Consider the following 22,603-nt stretch of genomic DNA (forward strand, 5'->3'; position numbering starts at 1 on the left):
AGGTTTCATTTGAGACAACTTTTTTGTTGCATTCTGCAGTAGCTTTTTGCAATCGATATTTACTAATCCTCATTGCAGAAAATGCTCTCACCACTGTATCAGTAGCAACTTGGAAAGTTAATGTTAAAGTAATAAGTCTGTAAAGCAGAGAATACACACCACCCTTTTTGACCCTAACAATTTGCTTTGCAAAATCAACAATACTGCTTAGAGAGGAGAACCCATCACTCATACGCATATCAATAATATAAGTTAATAACTTATTTTTAATAGCCACAAGCTCAACTATAGAAAAATCATTTTGATATAACTCTACTAGACATATCAATTTCCTTTGATCATAAGCAAAGAAGAAATCATTTGAGTTTAAGCATATCACACAAAGAAGTAACTCATTACTAAATTCCGACTTGTATTTGTATGTTCTTGAGGTTTGAATAGATAACAGTACAAACAAAATGCAGGATATTTGTGTACACTATACTCCAACCAGCTATTCTTCAAACAATTTAGAATTAAATCTCCGAGCAACATCTTATTATTGTTTGGTGAAAATTATGATTTACTGGTTGATAAGATCCCTTCAGCAAATATGCTCGTTGAACTCTGTCTCTTTTATTTACATCATAACTCCAGATTGAAGGTCGAAACGCAGGGTCCATAGGAAGATTATTAATATGAATCTCAACACGTTCCTTCCATTTCAAATACCGATCCATCTATTGTTAGCTAAACATAGTAAAAATTAAATTAATGTATTGAAAGCTAAACAGAATAAATGTTAAGCATAAGCTACACATAAGTGCTAAATTATATCAAAATGTACTTAAAAATTATTGAATTTATCTTAAAATTAGTGAAGTGATATGATATAATTTTGTTTTGTACATATCATATTTTAGTTGAATTTATTTGGAACATTCCCTTATAAAAAGTATCTGTTTTCTTATATAAAAAGCCAATGACTTACTCTTGTCTTTGTCCTGCCTATTATATTCCTTCAGCTACTTAACGCGAAGATCTAGCTACAAGTAGAATAATGTGTTCATCTACGTTCTTCGCCTTGAATAGTTGGTCATCTACAATACCCCAAAGCAGATTTCTCAAGAAGAAAAAAGTTAGTTGTTTGAAGTCAAGAGTGAGGTCAGGGAATTGGAGAAGAGAAAGGTGAGGCTCATGTGTTCACTGAAGTAATTCCTCATAGTTGTTTGAATTTTCATTAACTAATAAGATAGTTCATCCTTCAGGTTGAAGAAAAGAAACCATAGCTGATAGCTGTGAAGAACATAAAGGAGAAGATATGAAGATAGTGAACATCAGGCTTTATTTGAAGAATAATTGTATCATGGAGGAGTACAAGAGGCTTAGAGAGATAGCACACTTCCCAAGTCAAGAGAACCAAGTACTCAAGTCTAATATCCAAGACATGAAAAAATCCAACATCTGCACTCTCCAAATCTAATATATATATGCCTGTTTCTGATTTCTGGTTTCTCTGCTTGAGTTCTTGTTTTCTCTTAAAGCATTACTAACTTAGGTACTGCTTCCTATTATGCACTGTTATACCAGATCGGAAAATTTTACCGGGCAGATGTATTTGTAATATATGTTACTCGAATGTTTTGAAGTTTCTAAGCATTTTTCTTTCTTTAATGGTTATGGTTCTGTTGAATTGGACTATAGCAGACTGACCAAATTCTAGTTCATTAATTTATTGTAAGAAAGCAAATTATGATCACATAAATGGAATTGAAAAGATAACAGCTTAGCTTGTGCAGAAATATTTTAATTTTGTTTGATCACAAAAATGGATTTAAACCCTAAACTAATTTGTATGTGTGCTGCCATGCTCATTAAAAAAAAGCATTGTTGCGTCCTGGAATATTTGTGACAATTGAGAAATATAAAATTTAATGTCTTAGCTTTGTACGAAGATTCAGCACACAATCAAATAAAAGAGGTGTAGCGTTCATAAGAGACCAAAGTTTTACATGGAAATCCCTGAAAAGGGGAAAAAATCACAGGGCCTAGCCCAGTTTCAATGAATCCACTAGTATTTGCAGTCAATTACAAATGAGGTCCTTCCTTGAGGGGAAGGCCTTGGTTTGATGTATCAAATATACATCATATAGAGTGCATTTCATGGTGGGAATTGGAAGAATCAGTTTTGATATGTTCATTTAGTCGGTGGCCGAAGGAGGTCCGAAATACCGTAGTCGTGTGACGGTGGTCGGAAGGACCGTAGTCGGCGGGCAACGGAGGTCAAAAAGACTGTTGTCATGCGATGGAGGTCGGAAGGACCATAATCAGCATTCAATAAAGGTCAAAAAGGTTGTATTCTGGCAACAGATGTCGGAAGGACAGTAGTCGGCGGGCGACAAAGATCGGAAAGACCGTTGTCTGATGACGGAGGTCAGAAGGACCGTAGTCAGCGGGTGACAGTGATCAGAAAGACCGTTGTCTAGCGATGGAGGTCCGAAGGACCATAATCAGCGAGCGACATTGGTTAAAAAGATTGTTGTCTGACGACGGAGGTCAAAAGGATCGTAGTTGGAGGCAACGAAGGTCGAAAAGACCATATTTAGGGGGCGACGGAGGTAGGAGGGAGATCAAGGGTATGTTGGAAGTGATTTGAATGGACGGTCGATATAGACTCCTTTGATCATGGATCATTTATCGAGTAATTGAGTTTCTTAATGATGTCCTAATTCAATGATCTTAAGCTCGTTGGATTTGTCTCATCGAGCCGCTCGACTCGACTATAAGCACGTAACGTTTGGAAACTATTTAGTCATCCAATTTGTAGTTTGAACCTTCCAAATGTGCTTCGGGTCTTCAATTTGGTCCCATTTGGGCTCGGATTGAGTCGAACTTGGTGTCATTGAATTGGTCTTTTTGAGACGTTCAGTTCGACTATAAGTTTGCTTAAATCGGAGTTCCGATGGTCTTAGATTTAATTTTGGAAACTTCCAACTCAATTTTGGCTCGAGTTCCGTGCCCGATCAAGATAAATTTTTGATAATATATCAAGCATATATGATTAGGAGTGGACGGTCCATTATAAATTCCATAAATCTAAGGAAACATGAAGACGAAGTTAACCAGAATACTAACAGAATAAATAGAGGCGTCCTTCAAAGATCCGAAGCAATTTCCTATAGCAGAATAAATCCGAAATATTAACAGAATGTTAACAGAATAAATCCACATTCTCTTTTGTTCATCTTTTAGAAACCATGATGCAATTTCCTATAGCAATTCATCCGAAGCAAGAAAAAAAAAAAAAAAAAAAGAGAGCTTACTTGGAAGAAGGTAAGGTAAGAAGAAGATGAGTTTTCGACCTTCGACGGTTCGACCTTCGAGCTTCAAACGCAGAGGAGCCAGGAGCAAACGAAGCGAAACCCTGGGCTCGCCATTTACCGATTGCGTGAACATTGGTCGGTGGGTGCAAACAAATAAAATGAGAAGGTTAAATTACCAAATAACTCCTGTGTATTTTAATTTTTTTTAGGGATAATTGCCCCTAAGTGGTGAACAGCTCCGCCCCTCTTATATATATAATTTAAAACTTGTGACACCTAGTGATATATAAAATTAAGTTTTGTGATGCAAACTTAGGCTCCATTTGGCGTTGTTGACATTTCTAAGTTGTTTGCCATAGTGTTTTTAATAATCATCTGAAATGTACCAATAGAAAAAAAATCAAAATGATCTTGATTAATAATTGCTAACAGTTTAAATCTGATTAAATTTATTTTTTGATGAGCCATATATCATAATTATTTCAATGTTTAACGATTATAAGCCCGCTCCTAACCAAATATCCTTACCTGTATTACATCAGTACAATTATGATAAAGCCTAGATTTGTTGGAAAATAATTAAATCTGTCAAAAAACACTCTTTGTTCACGAATAACTATCATTCGCCTCGCTAAAACATTTATATTATATTCATTTGTTTAATAAGCGATTTGTATTGCTCAGTTCCCCCCTTACCGATGGGCTAAAGATTCGATAGCTTTTTTACTTGGCACTCATACGTGTGTGTATATATATTAAAATGATGATGGATAAATTAATAAGCATATTGTTTAAATTTTGACATTAAAAAAATAACATTTTCCTTCAACCCATCCATTCTCTCATAGTATCATTTTGAACAAAAGTCTCATCACATCCAGCATTGTTAAAAGATTCAAAATTATGATTTTACCAACCAAATCAAGAGAGTTTTATACACCTAACAGAATATAAGAAGTATATGTGCTACAGTATAGCTATTCCATTTTGCTTTTATCCTTCTTTGAATGATATATGGTTGACAACACAATAAAAAGAGAGCAAAAAATAGATGATAAAAAGGTTATAATAGTTACAGCATTTGTGTGCACTGCATTTCCACAAGGAAATCTCCATGTCACATTGTTTCCAGACAAGACACCGAAATCAATCAGAGTCCAAGAACAAGCTGTAGTTCGAGTGATTTTTGGTTTGCAACGTATGAACAAATGTGGTTTGCATATTGTTATGTTTATGTAACCACTTGAATTAAGAGGCTGAGGAAAAAAAAATGAGAGCAAAGTTAGATATATGGGGCATCAAAAAGATATATTTTAAGTAAGAGTATTATTGCAAGTAAATGTTAGTATAACAAAATATATCAATTTTTCTCATCATATAAAACCAATACTCCATGCATGATTTTATTAAATTTCTTAACAATATAAGAATAATTTTAATATAAATTCCAAACTCACCGGGTATCTAGAATGAAGAGGCAGTTGAACAACAATTTTTTGGGCGTCACTCTTGATATTAATGTGAATCTCTACTACAGATATATTGGAAAGAGCAGAAGGCAATTCCAGATTTGTGTCACCAAAAACAGAAGCACTAAGAAACACTGTAAAAATTAAAAAAAAAAAAAAAGTTAACATTTACACAATATGAAATGCTTCAAGATTACAAAATAAGCTTCTAACCTTCACGACCGACAAGATGTTGCAGTTCAAAGGGATCAGAAAAGACCCCAGTAGGAAGATACTCAATAACAATTGCCTCACAAAAATGCTTATTAAAAAAATGAGCAAACTTTGGATGATGGTAAAATTCCATTGTAGTAACTAATTGTCTATGTGAACCTTCACCCATGAGCTCACGTAAGAGAGATGAAAGTCTAAAAATATCTGCATTTTCAAGCATCTCTTCACACAAATCGCCTGAGCAACTTTCTTTATCTAAAATTTTACTAAAATCTGGTTCAGATAGTCGTCCATGGCTATTAAAGAAAGACCTCATCAGATTATCTTGTGAACAAGTGCGACAACCATTGATATTTGGATAGCTATATTTCTGTCAATACAGAGCCAACAGAGTATGAAATTTGAGAATGAAAAGACAAATCAACAATCTAAACACAAGATTGCACCAAACATAATATTTTTAATAGTTAAATAAATTGTCAAAGTTGTCCTTTTCTAATAATCAAGTAAAAAAATGTGAGAACAATAGCTATAGCTTATAGGTGAATGGAGAAGATATATTATCAAAATGCAATTCTCAAATCACAAATTCCAAACCTATTTTCAAATATAAAACAAAACAAGATGCATAATTCAGAACAACAAAAGTAATTGTAACTTGATGAGTTACTCCAAAAAGAAACTCAATTCTTTATTCTATGAAAACTCATGATTCCGCTCATACACGGCTTAGAGAGAAGTGGTAAATTTGTTAGTCTTTGTAGAATCTGATTGTGTCGATCAATCGGGTTTATGTTGTTGCCTTGAACCACAACATTTGTCGTGCTCCAGAGGGAGAAACCCCCGCACCCCCCAACGAGCACGACAAATGTTGAGGCCCAAGGCAACAGCACAAATCCAATTGATCGACATAATCAAATTCCACAAAAACTATATATATATATATATATATATATATATATAATCTTGAGTTTAAATGATAAATATATAGGTTGATTAACTCACCGTGAACTCATTGACTTGTATGGAGCTGGCAATAGGATCAGAAAGCCCAGCAGATTTGTAGATCTCCAGGACAAAAGCAACACAAGAAATTGATTTCCCATCTGAATAAATCCAACATCCTAAATAATCTGAAAAAGACAGACTAATGTAGCTTAAAATTAAGCTAAGCGAAGATATGCCAAAATAGATGTCGAGAGGTTTAGCACTTGAGCAGACGGACAAATGTAAGTTGAGGTAAATTTAAAAAACAGCTTGGTTGCATTTTTTTGTTTAATTTATTTTCTCAACTTATCTTGGCATATTAATAATCCCTACACATGAGTTAATTTAGACATTTAGTCATAGAGGACGGTAGCTCAAACAGGGCAATTAGGGGAAGCAGAGAGCACAGCTACTGACTAGGGTAATCACGAGCAGCAGAGGCTAACAATTAAGCTAATCACCGGAGAAGTGAAGAGTAGTGACCAAAAAAGAGGTCAATCGCTTGAGAAGCAAATGACATGTGCTATGATAGGAGGAGACACAAAAGGGCTTAAACAAGCTTAAGAGTGTCAAATTGGGTTGTTTGGCTGAGCTCAAAGGACTAGCTTAAGTCAAACTTAAGCCCAAACTAAATGGTTGAAATCTTCAACTTTTAAATTTCCGAACTCAATATAGAACTTGATGCAAATCTGAAAATGGAATGTTGCTACCCAGTCAAGAGGAAAGAAGGTGCATACAAAGAGAGAAAGAAAAAGGTTGGGTATATGCATCAGGAGGCAAGAGCAAGGCAATCACAAATACATAAAACGAGAAAAATTTATACTAGGAGAGTTAAAATATGATCCGACCCACCAACATGACCGAGACTCGACCTGAAAAAACTAATTTCAGGTTGACTTGTTTAATAGACGGGTTGGATTCGGGTTGACCCACAAACCAAATTTTGACTAAAAAATGACCCCATTATTTGTTTTCTTTTGTTTGTTGGCATAATCTCCATATTTTTTTATCAATTTAGCTAAACTGTATATTAAAAAAAATTTAATCAAAATGAGTTATCTAGTCGTGTTTGGGATATTCGAGTTGCCGGTGGGTTGAATTCAAGTCTATCATTTGGACATGTTTATTAAATAGGTCAAAGTCGTGTTGAATAGATTCAAGTCGGATCAATTTTGGGTCAGACCTGAACTCGACTCATTAACCCATTTTGACACCTCTAATATATCATGTGACCCAACTATATTAGAAAATGTAGATCATTAATACAGAGAGTTAGAGAATTCTTTTCAAGATTACAACAAAGTGAATAAAAGATGTAGAAAAGGGAATAAAACTTAGAAAAGAAAGAGAGAGAGAGTAATCGATAGGAAAAAAAAAGAGACAATATAAGAGATAAAAGTATAACATAAGTAGATTTAGAGCATAAATCCTCTAAAAACTTATACTGAAACTCCTTTTAAGCTTGCATGCACGGTGTTAATGAGAGTATAAGGCACGAAAGTCACGGGATAGAGCACGATACCATGGCGGCTTAATGAGAGGATAGAGCACGATACCATGGAGCCTAAAGAAGTTGCGAGTTGGCACAAGCAATAAACAAGGTATACTATATAGATAGGTGTCAAATTCCCAACTAAGGTCATGGATGCTACAAAAAAAAAGTGCTACGATGCTTTGAGATTCATGGAAATGGTAATTGATGTTACAAGAACTAGCAATTAGAGAGAATTTGAGTGTAGTTGAGAGCTCTCAAAAGAGGCCAGAGAGAAAGTGTAATGACCGCTTCTGCGGTAATAAGACTACCTGTAGTAATAATGATATACGATTTTCCTGTTTCTATTGGCTGCTTAATGTTGCCTTTTTTTTTTTTTTGACTTCCTCCTATATGTGATTCTATTAATCTGAAATAACACTTGGTAATGTCAGAGGACATTTAGAATTTTCTCTGTAAGAACTTTATATTCCGTTGTACTAACAATGCTCTTTCTGGTTTAGGTAATCCAGATTGGAATATATATATTGTAACTTTACATATTGATCCTATGACACCTGAACTCTAGAAAATGAATTTAAACTAGAAGTCAATAATGAAACATTTTTATTGTGATTTCTAAATCATTCATGGTTAGGTCCTTGACATTCATACACTTTTTTTTTTCTTTTCATGTCTGTATTTAGGTACTACATTTATACACCACCCAACTTTTCACTATAAAAGTCTGAGGAAAGCTAGACTTTTGAATTTTGATTAATTTGTCATCATCAAGCAGATAAAACGGAAGCAGAATTGTTACATCCTGAAGGAATTGAATCATGATAATTCTTCAGTGCCTTCTAATTTGAAGTTTTTGTATCTATTTTTTCTACATTCATTTATCATCTCATACAATTTCTCATGAAGAACAATCAGTTTATTCATGCCACTTAATGCACAGTTTTCCAATCCAAAATTTTAAATATTCATAATACACCCCAACATTCTCTTTTCATAATTTGGCCAGGTTGCAAATGCTCATAGCTGGACTTTTATGGATATTTATATTTTTGCAACTCCATACCGGGTGACATGAGATTATTACTTATTGTCTCGAGAGCATACCCTTGAGTTTGATGAGTGGGAGGCTAAAGAAGAGTATGAACATGTAAGTTGCCACCACAATCTATAAATTCAAGTCTAGGAGAGAAGGCTTTTGCTTTATTTAGTTGCTCTAATAACATTCTTATTTCATCTTTGTGTATCTTCACTATTTTGTGGTGTTAGGTAAAACATCATGGAGTGTCAATCTTCCTTGTGCAATCAGGGATGTTAGGAACTCTCCGTGTTTTGTGCGATGTTTTCCCTTTGTTTACAAATACATGATGGAGAGAGAACTCAAATGTTGCTTTTCTCAGGAAGCATATGGATGCAATATTCGAGGAACGGCCAAAACCTTGGTTCTCAAACATCAATGTTGATGACAAGGTTGGTTCCATATTAGCACTAGAAATTAACATTTTTCTTGGTTCATAATGCAATGAATTTGCCAATCCCAAATGGTTGGGATGTGGTTAATGATGATAATAATGATAATGATAATGCAGTGGATTCTCTATTGTAATGTATATTCCTAATTGTTTTTGTTATGTTGATTGTCTTTTAATGGCATGCATCGAACTGATAACTTTATTTCAGTTGTTAAATAGTTCAATCTTGAACAATATCTTGCCAACTTTTACAAAGAGTTGTATATTTAAATGGCTATATGTCATTTTAGTGGAAGCTTAGGAGTTGACAATAAGAGGGTTCACACAGCATCACTGAAAAGTTTGAAAAATAGATTATGTTTTCTCTCATCATGTTAATGATATCTAATACAAAGAAAGGTGTGCAATTTGGATTGCATCTTTAGGTAATCAATAGAGCATTTGATAGGACTTCTTCGAAAATATTTTGATATTTTTTGCAGTTGTACTTTTCTATTTATGTTTTGTATATGCATAAATATTTACTATTTTTTTTAGCGATGTCCTCAGGTTTAGTTTGTTTGATCTAATATTGCTCCAAAATCATTCTTCATTTATTCAATATCATAATCGGACATGTTTAATGCATTGTGGTTGTTCATTTGTTTTTAGAAGACTAAATTAATGGCGTCCTTTATTCTTTGCACTTGTGGTATCTATCCTTCAGAACCCTCCCACCACCAGCAACCCGCCTACTTCCGCCTCTCCTATGATGGCAAGCCAAGTGGAGCCCGCATCAGAACCCATCCCCAATCTTAATTTTCCCACTACAGATAATCCTATTGTTGAAACGCTCTCTTCCTCTGATTCCCCCAAGCTCTTGGAAGCTCAGGAAAATATGCAAGCATCCCCGAAAAAATACTTCAACAAGACCCCTCCTTCTTGGCCTCATCAACCTCCCAGCTCCTCCATCTCACCTAATAAATTTGCTATACTTCAACCTGAAGAGCCCCCCGATAGCCTGAATGAACCGGAAATCTCTTCTAGCAGTAATTATCACTTGCTTAGAGGAACCCCTTGAAAAACAGAACAAGCACAAGTCACAACAATCAAAGCCCCCAAGGTCCAAAGGCGCTAAGAAGGCGCAATCATCTTCGAAATCCAAATGACCCTGCCAGCCATAGGTTGCTGGAATGTCCGTGGCTTTAACAGCCCGGATAAGGTTTTTGCGTGTAAAAATCTGGTTGGCATTCACTGTCTTGATATGTTGTGACATTATTCCTGAGAACATTGCTGATTCCCTCTCTAATCATGTCACAGATTTGGAAATTAAAGAAGCAGTTTTTGCTGGAGCGGTTTTTGCTGAGATGGTTACACTTTTGAATTTTACAAATCTTCTTGGGAGATTACTGGATTTATGAATGCCAAGCTGTGAAAAATTTCTTCAACATTGGATCCTTCCCTAATTCTGTCAAAGCCGCTGCTATTGTCTTGATCCCAAAAACCCCTCATGCAGCCCATATTTCTGATTACAGACCCATCTCTCTATGAGTACCTTTTACAAAATTATAGTTAAGATCTTAGCGAATCGGATGAAAGGGATCATGCCTTATATTATTCATGACAGTCAAGCGGACTTTATTCAAAAAAGGTTATCGTCGGACAATATCATTTTAGCCTCTGAAATTCTTAGGGAATTTGGGGCCTGGAAAGGTTATAATTTCTTTTGTGTTAAGCTGGACATCAAAAAAGCCTTTGATTTTGTTTCTAGAGAGTTCCTCATTGAGCGCATGGCTAAGAAAGGTTTTCCCCAAAAATTCATCTATTGGGTCAGGGGCTGTATTTTTGACGTGCCCTTCTCTATTTGTATTAATGGTGCTTTGGAGGGCTTCTTCCTTTCATCTACTGGACTTCGTCAAGGCTGCCCACTTTCTCCTTTGCTCTTTGCAATTGCTATGGATGCCTTCTCTTATGCTTTGGATGCAGGGAATTTTACGGGTAGCACTTGTGGATCGAATACTTTCAATCACTTACTCTATGCTGATGATGTGCTAGTGTTTGGTCCGGCCAATATTGCGAATGCCCATGCTCTGAATGGCACCTTGGAATTGTTTGCTGCCAATTCTGGACTCATTATCAATAAAAGCAAATGCTCTCTAATTTTCTCCTAAGACTCCTCTTTAGCAAGAGACATCCAAAATGTTCTTGGTTTCACCCTTTCAGCTCAATCTCTTAAATATCTTGGCATTCCTATTGGCATTAAAAAACTTCCTTCCTCTCACTTCCAACCACTACTGAGCAGGATTTCTGCTCTACTTGCTGGTTGGAAAGTAAAATTTTTGTCTTTTGCAGGTAGAATTCAGTACCTCAAATTTACTATGTCCAATACCTTAGCTTATTGGATAAGAGGGGCGATCATACCTAAAAGTTGTTGCAAACTTATTGATAAATTGTGCTTTTATTGCAAACTTATTGATAAATTGTGCTCCAAGTTACTCCTTCATGGCTCCACGACTGAGAAGAAACTTCATCTTATTGCTTGGAAAAACATATGTTTGCCCACATGTTTTGGTGGGCTTGGAATCTCTGACATTCATTCTCTTTATTTTGGGTATGCATGCAATTTTATTTGGAGGCTTTACAACCACAGCTCTCTTACATCTAAATGGTTTAGATACAATTAACATTCACCTTTCAAACCTCCAACCCAGAAAGCTTCTAAGTTCTGGAAATTTCTATGCTCTGTGGCTTCCCAAATTAAACACCTCCTCCACTTTCAGGTGTTGAAATCTCATAACCGTTTGTCTATGATGTGGGACCCGTGGGTCAATGGTAATTCCCTGGCAAATTTAGTTCACCATTCTCCCACTGCTTATCTAGATGTGAATGACTACATTTGTGATGGGAAGTGGCAGCTTAGTGGGTTTTTCTCTATGGATGCTTACTCATTTATTAGTTCGACACTTATCCTAGACGGAAACGCTAACATCATCTGGATAGGTGATGGTACCCCTATATTTAAAACTTTCAAGAACTGTTATTTCTCTAATTAACTTAAAGTTCCTTGGCATAAGTATATTTGGCACAAATGTTTTGCTTTAAGATTCTCTTCTTATTCATGGCTGGCTGTGAGGAATGGTCTTAAAACTGTGAAAGTGCTTGCCAAACGAAATATTTATATTAATCCCACGTGCCCCTTGTGTGAGGTTGAAGAGGAAAGTATTACTCATCTCTTTTTTCAATGCGATTACCGTTTCAGATTCTTCATACCTTGTTGCCTAAAGTTGAGACATTTCTCTTGAGACCTACTCTTGTACAGCTTTTTGAATTTTTGGAGGATAATCACTGCTATAACTCTCATGATAGAAACTTCAGTTATTTTATGGTTTGTTGTTTGCTTTATTTTATTTGGCAGGAAAGGAGCAATAGAAGATTCTCTCAAAAGCAAGCCTCTTCTTATGTTGTTTATCATTTGGTAATTCTGGCTATTTCTCTTAAAGCTGCAAGATGGAAAAATATAGAAAGTTTATACGAACGTTTTCCAACTTGCTTCACTCGTCAAATGTGCTCTCGAGCTGGATTTTTTATCGCCTCTGGGCAATGATGAGTCGAACTAGTGATTCGATTTCCCTGGATGGCCTCTTCTCCCGTCAGTTTCTGGTCTAGCTTTGGCCTAGCATTTTGATTCTGCAACCGTTGGACCATTCGGGGGCTTGCTTGATGGCATCCGAGATTTCGACTGACGTTATTTTGCTCTTCTTAAGGCGCTGAGCAGTCTTCTGCATTGAATTCATGGTGTAAACCTGCAACACAAAAACAATCTAACAGGCAACCGAAGGCTGCAAGATCAAAAGAAGAATTCCAAAGAGCAATGGAACAGTGTTTTGGTAGTAATAAGCTTGCTACCTCTTTCTCTTTCTATTCCAGGCTATATAGAAGCTGGATGTAAAACAAGAGCGATTAAGGACTAAACTGAGAATTAGCTAATAAAGCAAAAAGCTAAAACGCAATGACTAAAACAGCAGAGAGAACGTGGGAACGTGGCTCTGACGCCGAACGAAGTTGAGGCCAATTCGTTATAAGCAGGTTTGATGCTCCTCAGGAGTTCTTCCACAATACTGTACCACATCAGCTGCTCCCCGCCGAAAAAGATTCAAGTTCCACCTGAATGTGTGATGGGTCTGTGTCGTCTGGTGGATGGTATGCAAAGATATCCGCGACGTTGAAGGTTGTAGACGTGTGGAGATGGCCCGGCAAATCAACGATATACGCATTATCGTTAATTCGTTTGAGGATCGGAACAGGGCCATACTTGCGCGGGCTCAATTTGGAGTGAGTACCGGCGGGAAAACGCTCCTTACAGAGTCTCACATAGACTAGATCACCTGGTTGAAAGGATACATGCCTCCGATGAACGTCAGCTATTTTCTTATAGGCTGAATTGGATGAAATCAGCTGAGATTTGACCTCTTCAAGAACAGTTTGGCATTGATCAGTGAGAGCGGCAGCTGATTTATTTGCACACTTCGGAAGCATAGCAATATCAAGTAGATGGTTCGGTGCTTTGGTGTACACAATGGCAAAGGGGCACCTGCCCGTCGAACGGTTAGGCATGGAATTGTAAGCAAATTCTGTCTGGCTAAGGGAATGCTCCCATTGTTTCGGATTATTCTGCACCAAGCATCGCAACATGCTGCCGAGGGTGCGATTTACCACTTCCGTTTGGCCGTCGGATTGTGGGTGGTATGCGGAACTCAGATTAAGAGAGGTATGTAAGCGCTTCCACAGCTCGCGCCAAAAGTGGCTAACAAACTTGACGTCACGGTCAGATGTAATGCTCCTCGGTAGTCCGTGGAGGCGGACTATCTCATTAAAAAAAAAGGCGAGCTAAGTTGACAGCGTCGAAGGTCTTTTCACAAGGCACGAAGTGCGCCATTTTGGAGAAACGATCCACAACCACCATGATGGAATCAGCCCCCTTTTGTGTCTTCGGCAGTCCCAATACGAAATCGATGCTGATATCCTCCCAAATAGAATCTGGTACTGGCAGAGGAGTGTACAATCATGTATTTTGTTTGTTCCCTTTAAATTCTTAGCATATGGCACACCTCTCCACAAATCGGGAGACATCCCGGTGGAGTTTTGGCCAAAAGAATCGGGCCCGGAGCTGTTGAATCGTTTTCTCTCGACCAAGATGGGTTGCCAAACCTCCGGCGTGGGCCTCTTTAATCAACTGCTGCCGATAGGAGGATTCCGGAATGCAAAGTGCATTCCCCTTGAAGAGATAGCCATGACGGATGGAGAAGTCGGAAACAGGTTGCATAGTTTGGCATTTCATCCATGCCTCCTGGAAATCACTGTCCGTGCCATATAATTCTTTTAAAGATTCCAAGCCGGTTAGTTCTGTTTGCAGCTGAGTAACTAAAGCAGTTCTTCGGCTTAGCGCATCAGCTACTCTGTTTTGATTACCCGATTTGTGTTTAAGAACAAAGGTGAATTTCTGCAAGAATAATATCCATCGGGCATGCATGCGACTAATGGTTTTCTGACTGTTAAGAAACTGTAGCGCGCAGTGATCGCTACATAGTACGAAATCTTGATGAAGGAGGTAATGTTCCCAATGTTTCAAGGCTCTAACAACAGCATACAGCTCCTGTTCGTAGACGGTCCATTTTTGGCGGGCAGGGCTTAACTTTTCACTGAGGTATTCAACAGGCTTGTCAGCTTGAGATAGAACTGCGCCAATGCCAATGACAGATGCATCAGTGTCAATTTGAAACGGTTGTTCAAAATTCGGCAAGGCTAGCACGGGTGCAGAAATCAATGCCTCTTTCATGGTGTCCCAGCTGCGTTGGCAGTCCTCCGTCCAGGTAAATTGTTTGCCCTTCAGGCAATCGGTTAGTGGTGCCATAATTATGCTGAAGCCCTTGATGAATCGCCTATAAAAATTGGCGAGCCCGTGGAAACTGCGGACATCAAATAAGCTCTGAGGTGTTGACCAGTCACGGATGGCGCTAATCTTCTGGGGATCAGTGCGAACACCTTCGGCAAAGACAATAAAGCCCAGAAAATAAACCTGTCCATTGCAAACTCACACTTGGATAAGTTGAGATAAAGCTTGTGCTTCCGCAATACTTGTAAGATTTCTTCAAGATGTTTGACATGCTCCTCGTAGGAAGGGCTGTAGATCAAAATATCGTCGAAATAAACGACACAAATTGTATTAAGATAGTCTTTCAATACCTCATTCATTAACCGCATGAAGGTGGCTGGTGCATTGCACAAACCAAATGGCATTACTCGTCATTCGTATAGTCCCGGTCGAGTCTTGAAGGCGGTCTTCCATTCATCGCCGAGTCTGATTCGAATCTGATGGTACCCGCTGCGAAGATCTAATTTGGAGAAAACCTTAGAGTTGGCAAGCTTGTCGAGCAGGTCTTCAATCCGTGGGACAGGGAACCGAAATTTTGAAGTAATTTTGTTGATGGCTCTGCTGTCGATACACATCCTCCACTTATTGTCCTTCTTCGGAACTAGTAGCGCCGGCACGGCACAGGGACTGAGGCTAGGTTGGATCATCTTCTTGTACAGCAATTCATCAATGATCTCTTGCAAGATCTCATGCTCTTTTGGGCTCATCCGATAATGGGGTAAGTTTGGCAAGTTGGCTCCAGGAGTTAAATCTATTTGGTGTTGTATCATTCTCATTGGCGGCAGAACAGGAGGTAGTTCCGTGGGGGTGACATCCTGGAGTTCCTCTAACAGTTTAGCAACTGCCGGAGGTAGAACACGAGAAGGTTCGCCAACCTGTAGTTCCGTGACTACCAGAGCAAGGATGTAATTGTGTTGGCCATGAATCAAAGAAGCACCGGATACTATGTTCAAAACTGCCTTTTCTTTACCTCGCGGTGCGGCTGGGGGACCAGGTGCAGAAACATTTGGCAAGAGTTTTAATCTTCTGCCTTTCCATTCAAACGAATAAGTGTTCTGTCGACCGTCGTAAATTGCTCCGCTGTCGTATTGCCATGGCCGCCCGAGTATAATATGACAGACGTCCATCTCAATGACGTCACAAAGGACTTCACACGTGTAGTTCTTGCCAATTGAAAAATTAAGTCAGCACATGTCAGTCACGGATATGTTCACTCCTTTTTTAACCCAACTGATTTTGTAAGGTTGAGGATTCTTAGTGGTTTTCAGTTGCAATGCCTGTACTAATGCACGGGACACCACATTTTCGGTACAGCCATTATCTATAAGCAGGTCACACACCTTGCCACTCACCGTGCATCGTGTGCAAAAAATTGAATTTCGTTGTGAGCTTGTGGGTTGCCGTGGAGCCAACAGTAAACGTTCAAGGATGCACACCACCGTTTCTCCCTCATCAGGTATCACCTCTTCGACAAAATCCTCATTGTCTTCATACGCCGCCCCTTGATTATTGTCATCTTCTCCGTCCACAATTTGCAGCTGCGGTCGGGTGGGGCACTCATTAGATTTATGCCCGGGTTGGAAACAACGGAAGCATTTGAGATTAGTAGGCTTAGTATATGGATTGTTTTGAACAGGGAACTTTGGTTTCGGCGGCACTTTAGGATCTGGTTGTGGACTAGTGTGGGAGCCTGAGGGCACTAAAGGAGAAACGACTTTGTTGTAGCTCGGTATTCTGGAGTCGCCTACAGATTCTGAAAACTGTTTCCGACTTGCATAACTTCTAGAATGCCGGGATTGCTGAGTCTCAGACTTGAGAGCGAAATTGACTGCTTGGGACAGTGCCCACACTGAGTTGAGCTGGAGTTTATCTTGCAATGATTCCTTTAAACCGCCAATGTATCGAGCAACCAATTGATTGTCTGATTCATGCAGGTTATTTCTAGCACTTAACCTGTAGAACTCCTCCGTGTAATCATTAACTGACCGAGGCCCCTGATTGCAATGTTGGTATTGCATATATAGCATTTGCTCGTAGTCGGTAGGAAGGAAATGCCCCCGCATCAAATGCTTCATCCGATACCAATTTCGAATTGCCCCCTTTCCTTCCCTTCGCCGATTCTGCAACAATTGCAGCCACCAAGCACTAGCACCGCCCTTCAGTCGGCACGCGACATATTTGACTTGTTTGTCAGGGGGAATCTCCATATAATCGAAGAATGTCTCCACCGCTTGTTCCCAATCCAAATAGTCTTCAATATGAAGACGTCCTTCAAAGAAAGGAATATCGATCTTAACCCGAAACTCACTTCGATGAGGAGGCGGACGATCCCTCTCTTGCCGCCTTTCGCCACGAGCATTACATAATCGCTCGTCGGGTTCAATCAGACCATACTCTGGACGGCACCTATCGTCATCGTCTGAGTCAGAGAAGTCGTGATTCCCGAAGTGAATCCTTCCAGTAGGTCGGTTTGTACCGAAGTGTCCCCGCTGATCAGGGAAGACGTCTTCACGCCTGGCGCGCCTCAATCTGTGATTTGCGCCCACTGTTTGTTGCAAAGTTTGTATCTCCTGTCTCGTCTCCGCCGAGAACCGCCGAAACTCAGCATTGAGTTCCGAGATTTCTTTGGACATCTGTGCGAGAGCAGCCCATACATCCTGGCTTTGATCGTCATCAGGAGCAGCTCGTCGGCTTGGCTCGGCCATCCCAGTGATCGTCTAGATTGCTCTGATACCAGCTGGTGTAAACCTGCAACACAAAAACAATCTAACAGGCGACCGAAGGCTGCAAGATCAAAAGAAGAATTCCAAAGAGCAATGGAACAGTGTTTTGGTAGTAATAAGCTTGCTACCTCTTTCTCTTTCTATTCCAGGCTATATAGAAGCTGGATGTAAAACAAGAGCGATTAAGGACTAAACTGAGAATTAGCTAATAAAGCAAAAAGCTAAAACGCAATGACTAAAATAGCAGAGAGAACGTGGGAACGTGGCTCTGACGCCGAACGAAGTTGAGGCCAATTCGTTATAAGCAGGTTTGATGCTCCTCAGGAGTTCTTCCGCAATATTGTACAACATCAATTCGCTTCGCCTGTACACCAGTTCAGGTGTTTTCCTGAGCCCTCCAAGGCATTTTTGTGTTTCTTTTTTGGATTTACGGGTGTTTCTGTTTTTTGATTTCACAGCTCTTTACATGTATATCCTATGAGGTGAATTGTATTCTTCTTGTAATCCTTTTTATTTAATATACAGGCTTTGCCCCAAATTTTCCCAAAAAAAAATAATATAATACCAAAAAACTAATTATCTCCCGCTGAAAGACAAATATAAGAAACACAGTTCCCACTTCCACCAAAATCTTCACAAACACACACACACACAAAAAACAGATAAGGAATCAACCTTTATATGGAGAGTGCCGCCGCCGTAGGTTGACTTGCTCTTATTGTGAAACTCCATCCACGCAGTATTGTTGTAAAAACACGCGCCTTTCCACCGCAGTTTAGTCTCCGGAGATAAGACGACGCCAACAAACGTCGGAAGGAGGTCTGGGGAGCGGATGGGGGACTTCCATGGCCCGTCGGAGTTGGATTGGAGGCAGAAGACGGAGATAAGAGCGAGGAGGAGGATGATTATGATGTAGAAGCCAGAGAATGGCTTCATGAGAAGATAGAAGCAGAGACAGATACGTGGCAAGGAGGAATCTTGGGGCTGTTTGGTATGGGATTTAGACCGGGATTTAAGTCGGATTTACGCTAAATCCAGGCAAACGGTTTTTTGTCTCCCATACCAAACAGCCCCAAGATTCCTCCTTGCCACGTATCTGTCTCTGCTTCTATCTTCTCATGAAGCCATTCTCTGGCTTCTACATCATAATCATCCTCCTCCTCGCTCTTATCTCCGTCTTCTGCCTCCAATCCAACTCCGACGGGCCATGGAAGTCCCCCATCCGCTCCCCAGACCTCCTTCCGACGTTTGTTGGCGCAAAACAAAACTCAAGGTTAAAGCCGACATGGCGATAAATCAAGAAGTAGAATGGATGTGATGGGCTAACAGCTACTTGAAGCATAAATAGTTCATTTTATCACCCAAATTATGATAATGTGAAATATACAAAACATATGAATTAAGAAGCATATCTCATACCAAATGTAACAACTTCAAATAGAACATTGAGATTATACAAAACATATAAATTGTAATGATATCATATCAATGATCAACATTGAATTTTTATCTTCTGATATTTATTTAAGACATACTTGCGAATAATATAATGAATGAGGTATCCTATATAATTTCTGTAAACAATATAGTTCTAATCATTGACAAATTCATTGAAATAAATGAAAAATTAGATTAAATTAAAAAAACTAGAAGATAAAAAATTTAAATTAATATAACAAATACTGAAATAATTATATGCAATTAATGGATGTATTATTAACAATTATCAATCAATATTTTTATCTAAGATAAAGTAATATTTGTGATCGATTTAAGTATCTTAGATCTATTATATAGAAAATGAAGATGTATATATGAAAATATAATGATAGAACTTCTACAGTTAATATTGAATGACTAAAATAAAGAAGTGTCTCAAGAGTATTATGTTGATAAAAGAATAACATGAAAACTTAGAGATAACTTATATAAAACCATCATATGAAGCCAACTGTTGGGTGGTAAAAAATTCTTCAATATTCAAGTTCACATAGCGAAAATGAAAATGAGAATGATAAGATAGATGTGGTTGTAAAACAAAGAAGAAAAAATTAAGGAATGATTCTATTATAGGAATGGATGGAGTTATATATATTGAAGATAAGTTAATTGAAAATAAACTTAGATGTTCAAACGTGCATAACAAAGGATTGAAAAGACCAATCAAATAAGAAGATAAAATTAATGTTGAAATATTAAAGAGACTGGATTGACATAGAGTAAAATAGATGGAAGTTATTCAACATGATTTCTGAAGAATATATTTAGCACCTCATGTAATACTTAAACAAATGAATGAAAAAATGAAAATCCATACAACCGACCCCAATAGTTAAGAAAATGGTTCTATGAATGTGTTATTTCATTTTAACTTTACTGAGAAAAATATTGTCTACACTAAATTTATTGTATGGAAAGTGTTGAATCTTCTAGCACAATTTGAGTTCCAGGCTTGCATATTTCAAAAAGAGCGGAACAAATGAACCGCTTATGATATTAGCAAAATAGGAAAATTGAAAATGCTGATTAAAACTAGACAACAGGCTTTTCCTCGTGTATGGTCTCCTCACAATCCTACATAGATGAAGCAAATCATTAGCTTATGAGAAAGTGAGTTTCCATTTCAGTAGTCACATTAAACAAGTAGAAGTTATGGCTATCACGGTATTTTTCAGTGTTATTATCAGTGTCAGTAAACCGTTGGCTCAGTAAATAGAGTCGTCACTCTTTGACCGTCAGCACAATAATGATCTCCTTATAACTCTCAATCAGTGTATCACGTAGAGGATAACACCAAACCACAATATTTAAACGAAAACCTTTAGACTCTAAGGTTGACCTCCATAATTCAAGTTTAACTTCAACTCCCTCTTTAGTCTTATCAACAAGAAGAATATCGTCAGCAAAAAGCATACATTAGGAAACATCCTCTTGTAAATCTCTAGTAAGAACATCCATGACTAAAGCAAAAAAGATATGGGTTTAGAGCTGATCATTGATGTAATCCAACTGAAATTGGAAAATGCTTGGTCAACCCACCTTGTATTTGAACACAAGTAACAACTCCAACATACATATCCCTAATGACTTGAATATACGCATTATTAATCCCTTTCTTTTTTAGAACTCTCAATAACACTTCTCTTTTACTTTTTTTCGAAGTGCCCAATTGGTTGTTGTAACTAGAAAAATGTTTAAGAAAATTGATGATTTATTTTTCACTAACATGAAAAATGAAATTATCAGACTTGAAGAAGTTTTGAGAAGCATTATCGAGTTTGAAATCAACATTGACTTTTAATAACATCCAAAGATTTAATAATTCCATAATTTATGGAAACATGTTGTCTAACTTCAATCAATCAAAAAAGCCCTTTATGAATTTCTAAAAACTATTTTCCATACATGAACGATTACAACACAAATCCATCGGAAACTCAACCCCAGTGACATCGATGTGAGAAACATACATCCAATCCATATCCACCTCACAAATGTCATTTGCAGATCCTAAATCACCCAAATATCTTCTTTTTTTTAATCATCCAAATATCAAAACAATACCAATAAATCTTAAAAACGATCCTACCTTGTGCAACGTGATGTTCCCGAGCCGATCTGAAGCAGCTGCCTCAAAAATCACCACCAGATCCCAAACTCTATTCAAAAAGACCCCATCGCAGATCCGCTGCAGGTTCTCAAACACTGGCTCAAACGCCACCACCCTAAATCCCATGGCGGCGGCGGAAAATGTCGCCATCCCGACGTTAGCTCCAACATCAATTACAATCCCATCGAAGGGCTTAGACCCCTGGAGGAACTCCTGGATAGTAGAGGAGATCTCCGGGCGGCGAAAAGGCTTTCCTTTCATCATACGAACAATGTTTTTGTGGGGTTTTTCGGGGAGAGATCCGAAATCGGCGAGGGAGTAGAGGAAAGGGTAATGAAGACCCTCAACGCGTGCAGCGAAGACAGGAGAGGCTTGGGGAGAGGCCGCACAGTCGAAGGGGAGAAGAGGGAGGCCATGGGGAAGGTTTAGGGTTGGAATTTGGAAGTGGAGGGAGATGGGGTTAGGGTTAGGGTTTTGGGAGGAGAGGGGTCGGAAAAAGATGAGGATGAGGAGGAAGAGAATGACGAGGAGTAGGAAGATACCTCGGATGGAGAGGAGAAGAGGGGATGCCTTCTCCTTCTTCCAGGCATTCGGCATTGCTAAGATTGCTTCTGCGATTTGCTGGAAGAGGATTTGGAAATGTAATTTGCAAACTGGAATTGGATGTGAAGAAATCTCCAGTCAGGGCTATGAAAAGTGGAGAACCGGAATCTCTGTTAAATTAACTCGACAATAATAAAGATCAAGTAATTAAAAGTAGATTGGGGTGATTGAAGTTTGGACATGTATAAAAAAGAATAGAAAATTTAAGATGTTTAGAAATGACAAGGTGGTGTTGATGACATCGAAAATAGAAGTAGAATGATCTTGACACCCAGAACACTGGAGAGATTGAAAATGTATCTTCAAAGACACCTTATTCGAAAATGGAGTACTAGAGTTGGTCATCGCATCGGTTGCCTAAGAAAATACTTTTCTAATTTGCAATGCAAGACAGTCGAACAATCCTCAATATAATTGTGATAAAACCTAGATTTGAAAAAACTTCTCCCCGCAGCTGCTAGGGTTCCCGTCTGGCGCGATCCCAGCGCTCCTCGAGCCCTCGCCCTAATTCCTCCAGGGAAGTCATATTTTCCCTCTTCTTCTATTGTGGTGTATTTGTTTTTCGTTTTGCTTTCGTTTTTCGGCTTCCTCCGGCCTCCTTGGCCAGAATGGCGGGGAAACGCATGTGGGATCCTGATTTCTTAGATGGTTCGTTATAATCTCGTTCTTTTCTCGATGCTCTTGCTGGTAGCTCCTTTGGTGGTAGATTTCCTGATCCCAACCCTACTTTTCGTGGTATGCGGTCACTTTGGATTTCAAAGGAAGAGATCATTGCCCTAGCGGTTCCTTTTTTAGTTTTTGTTAATTGGTTTTTTCTCTTC

The 22,603-nt window shown here is 38.5% G+C and overlaps 1 protein-coding gene and 1 long non-coding RNA gene across 2 annotated transcripts; both read right to left on the reverse strand.

Moving 5' to 3' along the window:
* Positions 1–410: 410 nt before the first annotated feature.
* On the reverse strand, positions 411–3,523 carry LOC110096647. The gene is made up of 2 exons (XR_002303121.2): positions 3,303–3,523; positions 411–729 (listed from the first exon to the last, which is right to left on the reverse strand). It is a non-coding gene; the product is annotated as an uncharacterized LOC110096647 (long non-coding RNA).
* Positions 3,524–4,185: 662 nt separating this feature from the next.
* On the reverse strand, positions 4,186–21,937 carry LOC110096643. The gene is made up of 4 exons (XM_020822680.2): positions 21,159–21,937; positions 4,985–5,354; positions 4,760–4,905; positions 4,186–4,558 (listed from the first exon to the last, which is right to left on the reverse strand). The coding sequence occupies exons 1-4, from the start codon at positions 21,774–21,776 to the stop codon at positions 4,280–4,282; spliced, it is 1,413 nt and encodes a 470-aa protein (XP_020678339.1). The 5' UTR covers positions 21,777–21,937; the 3' UTR covers positions 4,186–4,279.
* Positions 21,938–22,603: the final 666 nt, after the last annotated feature.

Source organism: Dendrobium catenatum, unplaced genomic scaffold (genome assembly GCF_001605985.2).
Source record: "Dendrobium catenatum unplaced genomic scaffold, ASM160598v2 fragScaff_scaffold_743, whole genome shotgun sequence".
Lineage (NCBI taxonomy): Eukaryota > Viridiplantae > Streptophyta > Magnoliopsida > Asparagales > Orchidaceae > Dendrobium > Dendrobium catenatum.

Excerpts from the sequence above, each read along its gene's own strand:
- LOC110096643 (XM_020822680.2), bottom strand. The coding sequence starts at position 21,776 with ATGCCGAATGCCTGGAAGAAGGAGAAGGCATCCCCTCTTCTCCTCTCC. Across the intron at positions 5,355-21,158 it reads GGAACATCACGTTGCACAAG|AAATATAGCTATCCAAATAT; the intron begins GTAGGATCGTTT and ends CTGTATTGACAG. Across the intron at positions 4,906-4,984 it reads ACATCTTGTCGGTCGTGAAG|TGTTTCTTAGTGCTTCTGTT; the intron begins GTTAGAAGCTTA and ends TAATTTTTACAG.